Source organism: Antedon mediterranea, chromosome 7, assembly GCF_964355755.1.
Source record: "Antedon mediterranea chromosome 7, ecAntMedi1.1, whole genome shotgun sequence".
Classification (NCBI taxonomy): Eukaryota; Metazoa; Echinodermata; class Crinoidea; order Comatulida; family Antedonidae; genus Antedon; species Antedon mediterranea.
The window spans coordinates 14822232-14841353 of record NC_092676.1 but is presented as its reverse complement, the minus strand read 5'-3'; the positions used below and the strand labels follow the sequence as shown (position 1 = coordinate 14841353).

Here is a 19122-nt window from a genome sequence, read left to right as displayed (position 1 = left end):
TAAATCAAAGAAAAATAAATATTCACTGTCAGACAATGTGTTTTTGGTTGAATTTAACCGTTTGGTGTCTTTTTATAAGTAAAATCATTACTACTGTACGGAATGGAATAATTTGATAAAAACTGCAATATGGCCTATTCGTGTATTTATATATTTTATTTATCCAAAAAAAACAAAAATCTGTGAAATCAAGACAATGTAACAACAGGATGCTGAGCTCTATTGCATCAAAGATTTTCCTATGCATTTGCCATTCGTTCCACGCCCCTTAGAACTAAACGAATGACTGATTTTCCTATGCATTTGCCATTCGTTCCACGCCCCTTAGAACTAAACGAATGAATGATTTTCCTATGCATTTGCCATTCGTTCCACGCCCCTTAGAACTAAACGAATGACTGATTTTCATATGCATTTGCCATTCGTTCCACGCCCCTTAGAACTAAACGAATGACTGATTTTCATATGCATTTGCCATTCGTTCCACGCCCCTTAGAACTAAACGAATGAATGATTTTCAATTGTCCACCAATTGGTTTGAGACCGGAAAATAATATACATATTTGGTACTTACTTATTAAAAACACAACCCAAATTAAATTGTAAATTAATAAACAAAACATTAACGTTAGTCAACCATTGGCTTGTGCTAAATAATGCTAACATTGCCAAAATAAAGTATAACAATGCAAAATTGAATTGAAACTTAAACTACTGTTAGTCCGATCTATTGTGTCTTGCCTATTATAACTTTTTATATTTGTAAGAGATATCAGACACGGACAAAAATCAAATGTATTGCCTACCATTTGATGCATAGTATGAATTTGCCACAGCAACAATCGTAAGATCTTGGAAAGGCGAGCTTAGCCTTCCGGTGTTAGATTGCCATGGTAAAATACAGAATAAATACATTAAGTGATGAAAAAGATTATCAATACCATAACAACACTTATAGTGCATATGATCATTATCCTCAGAAATATTTAAGGCTTAACATTTAATTAAAAGGATAATAAAAGGATTATTCAACGTTCTGTACATAAAATGACGATTTTGATCATGATCATCAAATTGTTAATATATTGTGTATGTGAAGAAGTTTTAGCTCGCATCACTAGTGTTACTAGTGCTTTTTGGCATAATAAATATATCTTCGAGAAAAAGGCACATGGCATGTGGAACTATATAATATTGGCGTAGGAAGACATACAAATCCCAGGTCATTAGAAGCTACAAAAACAATCTAGCGCGTACGGCCGTATGTGCTAGATGAGAAGATATTTTAATCCCATTTTTTACGTTTTTGGTTAGATGTAATGAAAATTAAAAAAAGTTGATGTGAAGGGAATGATATGATATGTAATTAAACAAACACTCAAAAGAGTTATGTTTACAGTTCAATTATTATAAGAATAATAGTTTATTGCCTAACTTTATTTTTTCCCCGGCACCTTTGTTTGCCGACGGACGGACGCGATGGTGTGCCGACGAATACAATCGTATTACTTCTTAAAACTTGTAATTATTACATATTGATAACAAAATACACACATTACATTTAAATATTTTTTTTCTTTTAGGTACATTAAGATGTCAAGTCCAAACATTAACAACCTAATAATTGTGGGTGGCATATTAGCATACTCATGTGTGTTTTTATTAGGCCTTGATAAAGCGTTTCTTAGCACCAGCGAATTTCGAGTAGTTTGTGTTGTAAGTATTTTTTGCGGAGTCCGTTTTCTTAGTGGTGTACACTTACAAGTACAGTAGGACTAGCGTTTGTATCACCAACTAACGTAACAATCAACTTAACCACTGAAGCTTGGTTCCCATTAGAACGTAACGCAAGGACGTAAACGCAACGCAAGCATTTTAACCAATGACAAGCGAAGTTATAGACAGTTAGCAATCAAAAGCGAATAATCCATCGCTTGTGATTGGTCAATTCACTTGCGTTGCGTTACGTCCTTGCGTTGCGTCGCTAGTGGGAACCACGCTTAATGTAACATTAACCACTAACGTAACAATCAACCACTAATGTAACATTAACCACTAACGTAATAAAAATCAATGAAAATTGGCAAATGTGATTTCCCTTGCCAAAGACACCACCGTCTATTGACAAATTAAGACCGATATCTCTGACGTCACAATTAGCCGAAATAGCTGAGAAAAATTTTTCACAATTTGTAATTGATACCATTAAGCCCCTGATTGATAAACAACAATTTGGGAACCAAAAAGGGATTTCCACGACTCACTGCCTGATAGATATTTATAACTTCTTAATGTCAAGTTGTGAGAAAAGAGGATCAATATGTACTCTGGCTCTTACCCGACTTTACCAAAGCATTTGACTTGATCGACCGTTGAATTGCTTTTAATAGCTTATCAAACTTGTAGTTATCTCCATCAATCTTACTTTTATTTTCAGGCAAGAGCTTGGTTCCTTTGTGTGTCTTTCACATTGGCGTTTGGTGCAATGTTTTGTAAAACATGGCGTGTTTACAGGATTTTTACTAATGTTAAAATGAAAAAAAAGGTTTGTGATTTGTTTTATAACACTGTCTACATAAAATTAATTATTACGATTTAGCAATGTGATGTACAAAATAGTAATGAATGTGTATTAGAGTTGAATAGAAAGAATATTTTCTGAGTTGACTGTTCTATTCAAAGAATACAAAACATTTAGGCCTATTTAATAACACACCACGTGTTTTTTTTGTAATTGTTTAATTCTCAATTATTTCTCCATCTTAAAGTCGGAAATCTGGTGGGCCATTCGAATGTGCGGCGATCTGATTTGATATAAATCACACATTATTTACCAACCTGTCACTTGCATATAGTAACCATAATTTTGGTGGTCAATGACCTTTAACACCCCAAAAAAATACGTTCCCCACCCCCTATCTTTTCTTACTTTTTTTTTGGTATATCTGTATACCTATACCTACACAAATCCGTTGAAATCAGCTTCTTTGCAATTTTTTTGCAGATGAACCAATATATATGGTTACTAATACCACAAGTTATAAATATTTTTGTCACATTGCATGACTACAATGGGAAGCAACTTTAAATAACAAACAAGTTACATTTACAATAGGAAAGAAATAAAAATTGATTTGCTGAATTTGAAAAATCGTAGGAATACCCACGTATAATGTCAAGATACATTCAAATAAAGAAAATCAACAATGTTTCCAAATACAAAATGTAAAGGGCTAGTGTTGCCCGAAAGCTCTGCTAACTTTTCTGGCTGTTTTTGATTTAGCTTTTGCTTTTTTTGTATCTCCATTGAGATCCAGTCACTGATACCCACAGCATTGTCATTTTTTCACTAATTTGCCTTTGGATTTATACTATTTGTTATATAAATATTTACTATTATTATTATGAAATTGTTTGTTTAATGTTTATCTGGCATTAAGAATTATAATTATAATAATCACGCTCAAACTCTATAGCTGTTTTGACTATCCTGTTAACTTGTTCTCTTACATATATGCTTATTTTTTATCAGTAAGCTCATATTTTCTGTCGTATAACAATAAGCTATTATTTACAGGTAATAAAAGATGGACATCTCATTATCATGGTTGCAGTAATGCTCGTAATTGACGCGATAGTTTTGATTGCGTGGCAACTTTTAGATCCAATGCATGTTGCGAAACAGTACCTTGAACCAAAGGTAATAATAACAGCTAATATCAAATGTAGTATTTCAATATTTAACTTTATTGAAAATTGAAATAATTATTGAGATTTTATTTATCCCTTAATAGAATTAATAAATAATAAAATGTGATAAATATTTAAATAAATTTAATGATTAGTTAATATCTTTTGTTTTTGATTAAATAAATTACATGCTGTGTACAGTGATGAATCTCCTTAAGTCAGCATTAACCTTTTAATTTCTTTGGCATTTAGTTAAAGAAAATAATTTTTACACCATACTATGAATGATTCGAAATATTCATTGAACAATGATGCGTTATTATTTGAAATTAAACTAATTAGGCAAGTGTCATCTTAATATTAAATTAGTTACTTGGATCACTATTACTGGTATTAGACCAAGCAGCCATTTTTGCTTAATAATATTAATATTATTGCATGCATTCTAATTATAGGTGGAAGAAGGTAGAGATGTACTTATTGAACCCATCGCCTACGCATGTGTCAGCAATTTTAAGAATGTTTGGCTCTCTATACTTTATGTATACAAAGGCGCTCTGATGGTGAGTAAACCAATATTTTTAGTCGCGTGGACTTGACTCTATAGTTCACTATGTCGGTCTGTCTGTCGGTCTGTCGGTCTGTCTGTCTGTCGGTCTGTCGGTCTGTCTGTCGGTCTGTCTGTCGGTCCGGTATCACTATGCGTTTTATCGCTTTTCTGTACTTTTTGAACTGTTTTGATGTCAACATGTGGGCATTTACGTGAAATTGTGCACCTCCTATTGTGAATGACGTTAGAGTTGCGCAACGTGATTTACGCGCGATTTAACGATTTTCTTGTATTTAACATAGGTCAAAAACCAAATAACATTTTAAATTGAAACTTTGCAAAAGTTTAATTTATATCAGGCGCTAACTTTCTGTTGAAAAAAAATGTGTGTTTTACACAATGTTACGCGCGCACGCGCATTTAAAATTTTAAAATGCGCAAAATTATTTTTTAATCAACTTTCTACGCGTTTCTTGTCATTTTGAGCATTTCAAAAATTCCCATACGCGCGCAAATGTTTACGCGCACGGTGCGCACGTAGCGTTAAATACATACTTTTTTCGCGTGATTTATGTTTTTGCAGCCTTTTATAATAATTTTACCAACTTTTAAACAATTTCGACTTAAAATTACGTCATATGAGCAAAAGTTAAAAAATTCGTCAAAATTATGCCTTTTTAGTCGCGTGGACGCGACTCTATAGTTCACTATGTCGGTCGGTCTGTCTGTCGGTCTGTCTGTCGGTCCGGTATCACTATGCATTGTAGCACGCGACTTAATGGCTGTTGGCCTTGTTTAATTAAAGACTGGTGCACACTGAACAACCCACACGTGAAGCGACACGCGTCAAATCGAATCGTAATGTTGACGCGACGAACGATTTCAGTGTATTTATCGAATGTGACGTGTAGAGTATAGGCGTCAATCGATTTTCAGCTTAAACGCGGTGATGACTTGGAGCTCGCAAATGCTTTGCGGGTAACTTCTTTAAGCTTTGCGCGACTTGCTTCGATCTGACACGTGTCGTTTCGCGTGCAAATGTTCAGTGTGCCCCAATGATCGGTTCTCGGACCAGTACTTTTTAACCTGTATACAGGTTGAGGATATCATCAATCAACTGCAATATGTCGCATATGCAGATGATACACAAATATTATGTATCCATCCAACAGAACTCTATCACAAGAATCAAGAACTGCCTTAAATATTGATTGTACAGTTGTAGTTATTATAGCTGGGAAAAGAGCATCACTACATACTTTGAAAAGCCAAGCTGGCAGAGAACTTGATTTGCAAGGTGAATCTGCTACAATTTTCCTTACCTCTTCAGTTGTCACGAGAGCCCAGGCACTTAGTGACTGATCATTGGTTATGACATGGTTCGAAAAAAGTTTCATCTTCTGTTGAGGTACCCAATTTACATTCTTTTAACATCAGTTACGAATAAGTCAACATTGAGTTTTTTGAAATGTCGGCTGGTAATCACCCTCCGAACAGGAGAAGGACAGTGTGGCATAGATATAGTAGTACAGATGATCAGAGCATGGTCAGATTGAAGTCCATGTTGTTTCTCAGCGATCGAGTCAAACAATACGGAAAGACTCACATCCAGTGCTAGTGGTCATGCTTTGCTTAATACATTCGAATGATGTGAAAGATTCATCACAAACACGTTTTCGTGAAAGAAACCCTCAAGAAATGTTGTACAGCTGATCTCACCACACCTCTTCTTACGAGTTAACTAAAAACCACTGAGTACTGTCGTTAAGGTTCCTGAAACAACCCGATCTGCTATATCATCCATCAACCATTCTTCAGCAGTCAACGCACATATATCCAAGTTATGATCCAAAACCAAGTCTGTTTGGCAAGGACCTTGCGTTCCATAGTCCAATATTTAGGTGTTTAGTGTTGTTGCTTAGTTGGCGGACAGATCCAGTTGTTGTAGATGTATTTTCATATGTGTATGCGCGTAAACTGCTTGGGTTCCTTCTGGCCCGCAAAATACTCAATTATTTGTCGCTAGTTACGCCCTTGACCATATTATAGTATTTGTTTATGTAATACAAGTTGATTATTATAATTTAGTAGGCCTAGAAAAATAAGAGGTAGATCCTATAGAATATAGGCACCTTGTTACCGTCTGTTTTTGGCATGACACGTACACATTGCTATAAAATATGAAATACGATTAATCATTTGAACTTTATTAGTTATTTGGGAAATATATTTCAAAAACTTCCACAGTCATTTACTTGACCACTACTTGACCGTCAATTAATCATAACAATAAGAAAAGTTGAATGATATAAAACGTATGGTACCACCCCTACATTCATCAAATGTGACACGAGTATTCGGTTAGCGATAGCCAAAACACACGATTGGTCGTTTAAATTTGATTTTTTAATTTTGACTCATTTTGAGTTTCTCTTTTGGAGGTAATTCTCAGGGTACGATTTTTATTTGACTACATAAACCACAGGTATAGTTATGCGATAGGCCTACACATAGATCATTGTGTACATTTGCCAGTTATTTACGCCGAAGTATTCAAGAACCATCCAGTTAATAATAATTCTGTTATGGAGTTATTTTGGCTATGTTTTGTACTACTATTCATTCATTCATTCATTCATTCAGGCTTATCGCCTGACTTTATTTATACTATTAGTGTTAGTACTAATATTAGGCTTAACCCAAGAATTTCCCCATAATCAATCTGTGAAAAGAATAAATAAATATTGCCTATTTACAGAGTGGATTTATTGTAGCTTAAATACAATTCAAATATAAATCCAGGCAACAGAAGACAAGAAACAACAAAGGATTTGAGTACGCATTTCGCTGACATATGCAATCACATCCCAACTACCTACATATTATCTTCCCTCAAGATCACCACCTGTAATATATGAGGGTCAGGTCTATCAATAGTTATGTAAACTTTGTCACCAAGGCTACTCATGATATTGATATACCAAGAAGAATCATTAAAAAGTTTGCTTTTGAGTTGACTTTACCGCTTACTAATATATTTAATTGCTGGCTGGAAAAGAGCGTCTTTTCAAACATATAGAAAGAAGCCATTATCACAGCAGTCCCAAAATCTAAAATTGCTAGATGACCAGATGAAATGCGACCAATATCTTTGACATCGCTATTTGCACGTATTCTACAGAGATTAATTTGTGTCTAGATAGATTACGTCAGCCTTTTCAAATCAACTCGATAGCCAACAATTCGGTTTCACTAACCACTATCTTATACAGTTGATCAACTTCCTTCATAAGGGTTTGGACAAACCAGGTCAAATGGCAACAGTATGTACTGTGGAGCATTTGACCACATAAACCATACTATCGTGGTGAAGAAGTTGATCACATGGAATATTAGGCTTTCGCTCATCTCCTTTGTATGTTTTCTACAGGAAAGGTGCCAGAGAGTGAGATCAATGGGAAACTTGTCTACATCTAACACCATAACATGTTGTTAGATAGATCTGTATATAGATGGACGTATGTGGATGACCTTACAATTGCGAGCATCACGTCGGTAGTAAATGCTTCTCAAGCCAGTCCTTGCTGTCTAGTGTATATCCAATGGTATGACACCTAAACCCACAAAGTGCAATACATTACGTGTTGGGTTTACTTAAAACAAACTAGAATTACCAGAATTAATATAGATAATGCTGGCATTGAGGAAACTAGGTGCAATGGTAAATTACTGGGAGTAACACTGCAAAGCAACCTGAAATGGGATATGACATTGTTGAGTGTGCTGCCAAAAGATTATACATGCTTTATATACTACAGAAATTTGGTGTCTCGGGGAAGGATTTGATCTACACGTAGGCCTATCAAACCTATGTGAGACCTGTTATCGAGTATTGCTGCCTAGTCTGGCACTCCTCCACATCACAACATCAGTCTGAGCATCTTGAATATATACAGAAGAGATCAGTGCGCATCATAAATGGGGGTTGGTTACAAATCATATACAGCAGCATTCCCAAGCTAGCAGATAGAAGAGCTTCACTCGCGATCAAATTCGGTAAACAATTTCCGACATCTGAAAGACATCGGCACTTCTTACCAGAATTCAACAACATTGGCCATAAAATGAAGCTACATAATGCTGGCAAATTAAATTACCGAAATGCAAAACATCGCGCTACAAAGTACTATTCCATATTTGATTGCCAAGCTGAACGTCATAACTGATATGTTTTTATTTAAATCATAAGCTAATTAAACAATTCATACATTTTACGGATTTTATTTGACTTTTTAATACATTTAATAATCAAAATGTTATATAAATATATATATATATATTTTAATATAAATTGTATATTTTTTTACTATAAATGATAATACCGATATTTTTATAAAATCATATTTATTTAATTCGTATATTCTTAATATCTTTCTAATGTTAATGTAGTTTTGACTGAATTTGTATATAAATAAATAATTGTTTAATCATAACGAATAATAATAATAATAATAATTTTAATAACCAATAATTAACATTTTACATATATTTGTTTTACTATAAAATTGTGAAGTGAACGAATCCTAGTTAATGATAGCATTGCTTATTTTTACCAGACGTTTGGTTGTTTACTTGCATGGTCAACACGGCACGTCAGCATTCCTGCATTAAATGACAGTAAATATATCGGAATGTGTGTGTACAACGTAATGCTTCTGTGTGTATGTGGCGCCGCCCTCATGTTTATGATAGAAAACAGCCCTAATGCTGCGTTCGGAATCATCTCTGCTTTCATTATCTTTTGCTCTTCTCTTACATTAGGACTAGTTTTCGTTCCTAAGGTAAATATAACATTAATTTAATTTAATAATAATGATCATTTACAATGTTTGTTCATTTATTTATTACGTGATTTTCTTGTTTAAAAAATGTCAAATATTGTTATTACGTATTGTTGTGTGGCAATTTTCTCAAAAATGTCAATTTCAATAAACCACCAAGATGTCATGAAAATTTACACTAAACGTTATCAATGAGAAGGAGAATATTCTGTAGATTCTTTTTCCTCTGCTCGATTATATCAAATATATACCTATATACTATTTTTTAACAGTTTGATCGAAGTGAATTATTTCCGGAAATTTCGATTTTATTTTCATTGCGGCTGTTTTTTATCAACATTCAATAGACTTATTGGTGCAATGGGTCTTTTCCTTGTTTAGATAGTGTTTGTTTTGATTAAAAAGTAAACATTGAAGTGAAATAATTATATTTGCTCTAATGAAACATTACAAAAAAAAACACCGGAATACGACATGTGAACCAAAAACCGCTAAGGCTAAGAGTTTTTTTTTTATATCTATTTTCTTTTTAAAGATTTCCAAAGACAAAAAAAAACAACACAAAAGCATCACAAATCACTTAAATAATAACAATTGTTATAAGCAAGCAAAAAAAAAATTTTTTTTAACCCCAAATCACGCAATATATCGCAAAATCGTATTCATTCCTTTTGATTGCAATCGTAAATGTACAAATATTTCACACAAAAGCTTCCATTTCTTTTTAAATTCTGATTCCTTGTATCTAATACTCTGGTGTTCCATTGTAAAATGAAAATGAAGATTTCGCAAAAAGTGATCCAAGTTTAAAGAGTATGGTCTGCTTCTACAAGTGAAGATCAATGGTTTAATAATTAATATGCTTAATTTCAATAATATCAGTATTATTATTAACGTCATATCCCAAAATGATGGTTTTATAATTTTTAAAAAAAATTCATTTTACAGTATGAGCAAGGATTTGTTTCAACAATATTCATTCGAAATAGCCTATGGGTTGTCATTAAACAATTTGTCAGTATTATAGAGATCACTTACGGTACTAATATAATACCATTCTTTAAAAACATATTTTCACAAAACCGTTTTACCACCTATTTTGACAAAACTATTATTCCATACAATTTGTGAATGTACGTCTATCCTTCTGGTTTCGTCAAATCTATATAAGTATTAATTATATCTTCACAAAATTGTGAAAAAATTTGCCATGACCTTACAAATGTGTTGTCAATATTACAATTAAATTAAACATCACTACCCATTTAGCTGTAAAGACTTTAAAAAACAGTTTCCTTAAACAGCAAAGTTTTCTGAATAAAAACGTTGTACCCATTTGACTTGTAGGCCTAAAGCCTTAATAAAAGATGTAACATCAATCATGTTGAGGCCTCCATCCTCAATTGTACCAATAATTGTGTTTGTTTTACCATACCCTTTCCTCCTCTCCATAACAAAATTATAACAAATAGACTGTACTTCCTTTATAACATTATCTGAGACCGAAATACATGATTCAAGATGTATAACATTAAAAATGCCATAACATTTAATTAATACAATTTTTTCCGGCCAAGGTAAGATTTCTGGATTTCCATAGATTTAGCTTTGAACTAATTGAATTTCTCTATTTCCAACATTTATTCCTTTTATTCTGTTGTCATTTCTAATTTTACACGAAAGAACTTCAATAGCTAATAAAAAAAGGTACGTTAGGTAAATTGATTTTAACGAAGTAGACACAATCTATTTAACAATTTTTTAAAGTTTTTCATTTATTTCCCGTGAATTGAAATTATGCTTACCGTTAACCTTCATGTTGACATTAAATTCATAAATCAGATGATGTTTGTAGTGGGCCTACTCACTTTATTGTTATTTTCCCCAAAACAGTGCCTTTTATACATGCTCTTTAATTCCGAGATTGATTAATTTATATTGAAAGTAGAGAAGTATATTGAAGAGTTTTGGATTAAAGCAATTAATAAAGTTATCAATAAGTGTACAGATTATGGATGGTACTGTTTTGATACTCACTGGTGTCTGTTACTAGAATTTTGAGGAAGCCAATTGATTGTTTTGTATTAGAGGTAGCCCTTTGGTCTGGCAGAGCTCAGCGCCATTTGTCAAAATTATCTTTAATAACCTATATTTACATTTAATATTACAATATATAACCGAATCTTTGCAATTATATTTTTTTTAGATCATTGAATTACAGAAAAATCCCAATGCAAATGACCGAGTAAGGGCTGTAATACGATCTGAACGTACACCACTCCATTCGGTAAATGATAATGGGAAAAAAATAGAAAAGCTTACCTCTGAAAACAGCTCAGCAGAAAAAAGATTACAACAGGTATGATAATTAGAAATGTAGTCCTAGGGTTTTGATGTGATGTGCATGGCCCTCATATTATGTTAGGTGTAAACTGAGATCGCAACTAAACTTAACAGACAGCGTATTTGGTGTATAACACTCGGTCCCGGATTTGTTGGGTGGGGTTTACTTGTTTACAATTCAACATGCGTACTTGTTCCCGGAAAATGTATACCGATTTCAATTAATTTCTCATTGTAACTACGACGCGTCGTACATCAGCCACAATTTCGTATTACGAAGAAGTAAGTCCATGAGAACGACTACATTCTCATTGGCGATCTAAATACAAACTTTCTCTCTCAAAATGCCAGTACAATAAAACTCAACTAAGCAATGGAAGAATGTAATCTTGTACAACTATTTGACCAGTCAACCAGATCTCCAAATCCACCATTGACACCTCAAATAAGGATTTATCTCTAGCACAAGCGTCTATGAAACGTCCATTCTCTTTTACGTTGATTGATATTATTATTATTATAATAATTAATAATAATTTCAATATTATGATAATAATTATTTTTTGCAAAAACACACACCACACATTCGACGTCGTAAGTTACCAAACCACGGTTTTACTTTTTATCATCCAAAGTAAAGATTTGCTGTTAAAATCGGACGTGACTATTGTTATTGTATAAATCTTTATTAGGTGATCATTTAGAATAAAATGATCATCTATTGTTATTGTATAAATCTGTTTTCTTCTTCTTAGTCATTTCTTTCTACAGAGATTTTGTTAGATTATCTGAAATTATCTGACATTTTATTTCTAATCAAATTAGAGCATCATCATTTGAGCGTTTAAAAATGTTAAAAAATAAACAAATTTTCTAATTTGTCATGCGCGCATTTTGTGTGCGCATAGCACGTAAGTAACGCAAAAAGTTCATTTCACAGTCGATAGGCCTAATTGTTCTTTATATCTTACGTGATAAATTGCTTTCATTTCCATGAACTCTAAATGTCAAATAACGACACACATGCACATTAGGTTAGTTATATTAATATCTTTGTATTATTCCAGTGTGAAGTGGAGATTGAACGACTTGAACAGAAAGTATCAGCTTTAGAGATTGACGTAATCCCTCAAAGGGATAATAAGAACCAGTTACCTTATCAGCATCAAAATGTAAAATCAGAATATTCTGGTAAGTAAACATACACAGCTTGAATGAAACTCGAAATGGTGAACAAATTAACAATTTTAAATAAGCAATACCAAAATAATTGTTTTAATAATATTTAAATTTTTTACCAAATTCCTTGTCCCTCTATCCTAGTCTTCCAGATTTGTATACTATTTGTGTTTGCATAATATCATTCGGTTTATTTAGTCTCGCGTCAATTACATGTATGCTACGATGTTTTCAATAAAAATATGGATATTGTAAGATTATATATCCAAAAAAATTGTCATTCCAGAAAATGAAAAAAAAAAAAAAAAATTTCTTTTACCCTTTACATCAGAAAAACCTTGGAAATACTTGGAGTTCTGATTCCAACTAAAAAACCTGGAATGAAATTAATGTGAATAACTGAAATGTAAAAACTGATTTAATCCATAGTCAAGGTCATAGTCAAGGTCATAGTCAAGGTCATGGTCAAGGTCTTCGTAGGATTTTAATGCCCAAAGTGAGATTTCACTTGATTTCACTTTATTATGGTGCTAGGATACCAAAAATGCTAGGTAACAAATTTTCACGATCCCGTAACCATGGTAACAGCCCCAAGATCAAAATGGTGCCCAATTGGCCCTATCTCCGTAACCCTTTGGTCTATCAACAATATATTGGTACTCGGAGCGTATAATATTTATATTCATTGTAATGGAACATTTTGACGAAATGTAATAGGAAATGCTATTTCTTTCTGAAATGTTTTTGTTGCTTTGTAGTTGTTTGTTGTTCTTGTTATATTTTTCTTTGGGATCCTGCATCATGTGACAAGAAACGTGTTTTCCTCTTTTACAGGATACTCAATAATGTCGAATTAGGCCTATATTATATATATATATATATCATACAACTAAAAAATACGGAACTTTTGCCAATGAGCTATGCTCGACGTGATTATGAGATCATGTTCCGAATATGAGCACTGTTTCTATAATTTACAGTACCACGCCGAGAATGTTAAAGAGTCGCTATCCAATCGAGTTCGAACAATACCATGAAAGCCCCAGTGGTCTAATGGTTAGGACATCTGCATATCAAGCAGGCGGTCCGAGTTCGAGTCTCGGTTGGGGCGACTTTTTCTCATTCTCACAGATTTCCTCATCTTTATCGTTTCAAATTAATTAATTAAATTTCAGTATATCACCGGGCGGTTTAGAATTAATGTTCTTTGCCTGTTGTGTTTATATATATAAAAGTATCTCTTCGGAGATCCCGCCTCGTGAATAAAAATACTGAAAGATGAGGGCGTATCAATTTGATCTCTGTTGCGCGTGCGTACAACTGAGGACTAGTGCTGTTCCGCCGTACCACGCCGAGAATGTTAAAGAGTCGCTATCCAATCGAGTTCGAACAATACCATGAAAGCCCCAGTGGTCTAATGGTTAGGACATCTGCATATCAAGCAGGCGGTCCGAGTTCGAGTCTCGGTTGGGGCGACTTTTTCTCATTCTCACAGATTTCCTCATCTTTATCGTTTCCAATTAATTAATTAAATTTCAGTATATCACCGGGCGGTTTAGAATTAATGTTCTTTGCCTGATTTGTTATTATATATTAATTCTTTGCCTGTTGTATATATATATATATATATATATATATATATATATATATATATATATATATATATATATATATATATATATATATATATACCGCCCGGCGATATACTGAAATTTAATTAATTAATTTGAAACGATAAAGATGAGGAAATCTGTGAGAATGAGAAAAAGTTGCCCCAACCGAAACTCGAACTCGGACCGTCTGCTTGATATGCAGTTGTCCTAACCATTAGACCACTGGAGTCTTATTAATATATAATATATATATAAACCTTTACAGTAGTAGGCTTAATATTATAATAAACTTTTAGGACCATGTGCGCTATAAATTAAGCGCGTACGGTCGCTTAAAATTTAAAAATTAAAGCGCAAAATAAATGTTTAAACAATTTATCGCAACTCGGGTCATTTTTAGCGTTACACACAAAGCCAGTTGAAAGCGCAGAAATTGATTTTTTTTTCTTCATACTTTCCACTATTCCACCAGTGGTGATAATTGTTATTACAACACAACCGGGTTTATTTAGGCCTATCGGTTAGTTTGTTTGTTTGCTTTTCATTCATGAAATAAAACCACATCACAATCGTTATGCAATACCGTAGTCATATCAAGACCAGTAGACTTCAGGGTTGGGAAATCAGTTTACGATTTTGACCAATTAGAAAAGATCACGAAACCATTAAAAAGAACTAAACTCTTAACTAAAACTCGCAACTAATTATGTTATACTGATGGGTTTTTTTATAGACAAGTTAACATCACTGGCAACAACACATTCGGAAAAAGTATCTCCATTGCCTATCACTGTATGTGTTGAAGAACCTACGATATGCAGCATATCTGATCATGGGTAAGGAAATACTGTATGTTATTGGTTCGACAGAATTATAAATTTGTTACGACGGCGACAATAACAAATAATCAAAAACTCTTGTCTCTTGTACAAAAATCAAGTTTTTGGACAGATACTTCTCGAGAAAACGCAATTTCAGTTTACTTTAAGACTGTTCGCCGGCTTTTGAAAATTGCCTAGAAGGTCTGAAAAACTACTAATAAGTGGTCCAGAATTGGGACCGTGGTCCAGATTTTCTCCAAAATTCAATGGAGTGGTTCTATCTGTATTTTTATTTGGTAAAGATCTTGCAATACATTTTTGAGTAATTCTGCTAACAAACAAACAGACAGACAAACACGCGCGATCGACTACATACCTCCTTGGCGGAGGTAAATAATACATTATTCATTTCCTTTATTTCATCAAGTAAACTATTATATTATGAAGTTGACATAACTATTCATAACAATTTAACAAATAGCATGTATATGGCCTTGTTTTATTTAACCTAATTTTTATTTCACTAAGCTCATATCGAACATTGTTTAATCCTAGTAACAAGTAATTAACCTTTCAACAATTTATTTTCATTTTCAGACATTTTAATTTTCGAGATTTTCGGTAGCATTTAGTTATGTTTCTCCTAAATTTATAAATGTTTTCTTGCCTTACATTTTTGTAGGAATTCCAACGAATACCTAACAGCACAAAGCTACATAATGGCAGTAGGCTTACACTCTAATGATAAGATTGTGGAAACGCTTGGCAGAAGATGTATTACTAAGACTAACACAATTCAACTAGACTATTCTTTAAAGTCTGCAGAAGAAAGTACTAGTGAATGTGATGTTATGATTTCAAAAAAGAATGAGATTAACACATTAAGTAAGGGAGTATTATATCGATCTGATATAGCAATTCACAGTTTACCGGTATCAGACAGCTTTATGGATCGCCTTCAGGAAACGGATATCTTAACAGACTCGGAAATAAGTTGCTCAAGTTTATTTAACAATGATGCATAATAAGCACGACCTCACTAGCCTGACGTTAATACCGTACCTCTAGACCGCTGAGCTTGCGCTGATTCCTATGATTAGGTTTGAGCCCAGGTAGCAGCGGGTAGTACCTTGCGTCGGGGAGATAAGATAATTGGTCAGATATAAAATAAAAATAATTTATCACGAAGAGCAAATATGAATTAAAATACCGGCGATTACGCGCACAAATTTCTATGTACACGTACCGGTACGTGACGTGTGCGTACATTATATTCAATTTGATTGATATTTAACAAGCGGTTATGGATATTTCGATTATGAATTAAGAATTCGCAAAATGGCGCCTTGATGGATCACGCTGAAAAGGGATATATGCTATTATTTTGTTGTTTTTTTTTTGTATTTATAATTGTCCTCAAACTGCGGAAATTCGGATTAGGCTCTCCATGGACCCACGGCAGCCAGCAGTGCAGCACCTACCAGATCAGCACACCGGGGGACGATATACTACTCTTTACGAAACGTGTATCAAGTTCATTAACGTGCACTATGTACACGGGACCAACGGCTTTACGTCTCATCCGAAGGATGAGACAATGAAAGTAATATTTAATGTTGTACTGATAGGCTCGAACCCATGCCTATCACATGCTAGTCCGATATTATCATCGGTACACACAAACCTGTACAGAAAGAAATAAATAATATTATAGGTTTTGTACAATAAGAATTAGAGATATTATGTATATAATAATAATAATTAATATATAATAATTGACATAGAAATCACTGTATAAAATGCGATGTTTAATTACCGCGGTTAAAATGTACAATATCTATAGTAAAATAAATAGATTTATATGATAAAAATAAATAAATTCCTGACATTTGATTGAATGATCTTGGGTCACATGGCGTGCAATAGTACACACTATTGAACGTTCGTTTAATAAAAATAATAATAGTAATAGTTCATTTTTATTATTATTTCCTGATCAAACACCTATGGAAACATACTCCCATATATGCAGCTAGTAATCAGCGCAGAGTTATGTCTTGGTCTAACCGGGTTCCCAATTATACACCTGGGTGGAGAGAGGCAAACGTAAGTAAAGTATCTTGCCTAAGGATACAAGCAATGCGGCGAGAGTTGGATTCGAACCTCGGTCTAACGATCAGTAGTCGAACGTCCAACACACAGCGCCACACGCCCTAACTATAATACTTCTTTAGAGTACGAAAAAAAATCCGGGGACGAAAAAAACAATTACGAATATTACTGTAATTCTGAACGTAAAATACAACAGCGCCGCTTAATTCACACATTGAACTCTCGTTTCGCGACGGATATACCAGATAACTCACTGGATATACACATCATAGGCCTAGGCCTACTAATGTAGGCCAAAAAAGCATTTTTAAATTAGCGTTATCGTTTGTATGGTTTTGAATAATTAATGGGAACAACTCTAAAAGACGTTGGATCGTTGGAAAACACAAAATTATCCTAGAACAGTTCCTGGTGAAGTTTCGTAACGGTATTGCTGCCTTTCTAGCCTAAATAACTATAGGCCTAGACCTAGCTATAGACGCTTTATTAGCATAGCTAGGCCTAGAATTGTTTGTGTGTTCGTTGACATAATTAACACTACAGTAGGTGTGATTATAAAATCCAAATAAATATAACATTTAATATATTTAAAAAAAACATATATAATTGTTTTGCAATGTAAAGTATGTTACAAAAGTTCAATGTGAACATCCATTATTTATATATAATATACTGTTTAGGCATAGAACATTCGGTATAGAACATTAATTCTAAACCTTCTGCTTGCGTGCGTACAATTGTGGTGAGGTGAGGTTCGAATCTCGGTTTGGCGACTTTTTCTCATTCTCACAGATTTCCTCATCTTATCGTTTCAAATTAATTAATACATTTTCAGTATATCACCGGGTGGATTAGAATTAATGTTCTTTGTCTGTATATACACTTTCCGTACTGATTTAAGTAAAACATGTTTAATATAGTTTAGTTAAGATAGTGTAAGAAAGAGGTGTACATACTCGACTTTATACGGTATGATCAGAGTCTGGGCAGAGCTCAGGAAAAGTAATAGAGATCATAATAGCGCTAATTAAGATCTTGAAATGGGAGTTAATAATATGGAAGAAATTAAAGTAAGCTTGATAACAATCGAAACAATATTTACTCTAAAATTGATTTTGTTAGCTGTCCGTTCCATCGTCCCATTTTTGTCAACTTTTTCGTCGATACAGAGATTCCTACGAAATGCACCGAAATGCCTATAAAATAATGATAATAATTCGAAAGCATATTCATCACTGACGATATTTATACAGGTGTTAGGGAAGGTAGAAATACACTGGTGAAACGTGAAAAATACAGGAACGAGGGCAGATGCGTTTATTCCATGGTCGGTGTCAGCGTGGTTAATAATTAAAACTAAAAATGGCGGTAGCAGGCGTTTTTTTGCTGATGATCGCCAACAAGAGATTAAACGGGAAAGGAGGTGGTTATTGAGATTATCCACAGAAATAATAAATCAATTGAATTGTTTGCAAATAATTTTGAGAATGTATTAATGAAGATAAATAACAAATGCAACTTATGGGGGACTTTAACATTGAATTGATAAAATGCCATACTCATGATCTTACTAATAATATTAATGTTCTTCTTTCCAACTATCTCTAAACCAACTAGAATCACAAGCAGTGCAACCTTAAATGATAATTATTTTACAAACCAAATTGCCTCGGAAATTACATTTGGTATACTTATTGCTGATGATATATGATCAGTTGCCTTATTATTATTATGACCTAAATTTAATTTCTTCTTAATCATATAACCTATCATACCGCATTAAAGACAATGTCTATCTTCGGAATGAGTTATGTTAATTGGACTGGTATTTACAAATGTGATCCTGAATTTTTTACTTATTTCTTGATACGCTTTTCAAAATATTTCACATCATAAGAAAACTAAATGTAAGCAACCACGGTGTCTCCTTCACTTTCTGAATGTAATCTTTATTAATTTGCATGAGTATAATT

General features: G+C 33.4%; 1 protein-coding gene across 1 annotated transcript in view; it reads left to right on the top strand.

Moving 5' to 3' along the window:
- The window catches only part of LOC140055322 (gamma-aminobutyric acid type B receptor subunit 2-like), a 49164-nt gene extending 30458 nt beyond the window's left edge, over nt 1–18706 (top strand). The window contains exons 11-19 of the mRNA XM_072100636.1: nt 1584–1716; nt 2438–2545; nt 3578–3700; nt 4146–4253; nt 8857–9081; nt 11288–11440; nt 12492–12615; nt 14950–15052; nt 15720–18706. Coding sequence (XP_071956737.1) covers nt 1584–1716; nt 2438–2545; nt 3578–3700; nt 4146–4253; nt 8857–9081; nt 11288–11440; nt 12492–12615; nt 14950–15052; nt 15720–16062 — 1420 coding nt within the window. The 3' untranslated portion in view covers nt 16063–18706. The remainder of the gene's footprint in view (nt 1–1583; nt 1717–2437; nt 2546–3577; nt 3701–4145; nt 4254–8856; nt 9082–11287; nt 11441–12491; nt 12616–14949; nt 15053–15719) is intronic.
- Nucleotides 18707–19122: the final 416 nt, after the last annotated feature.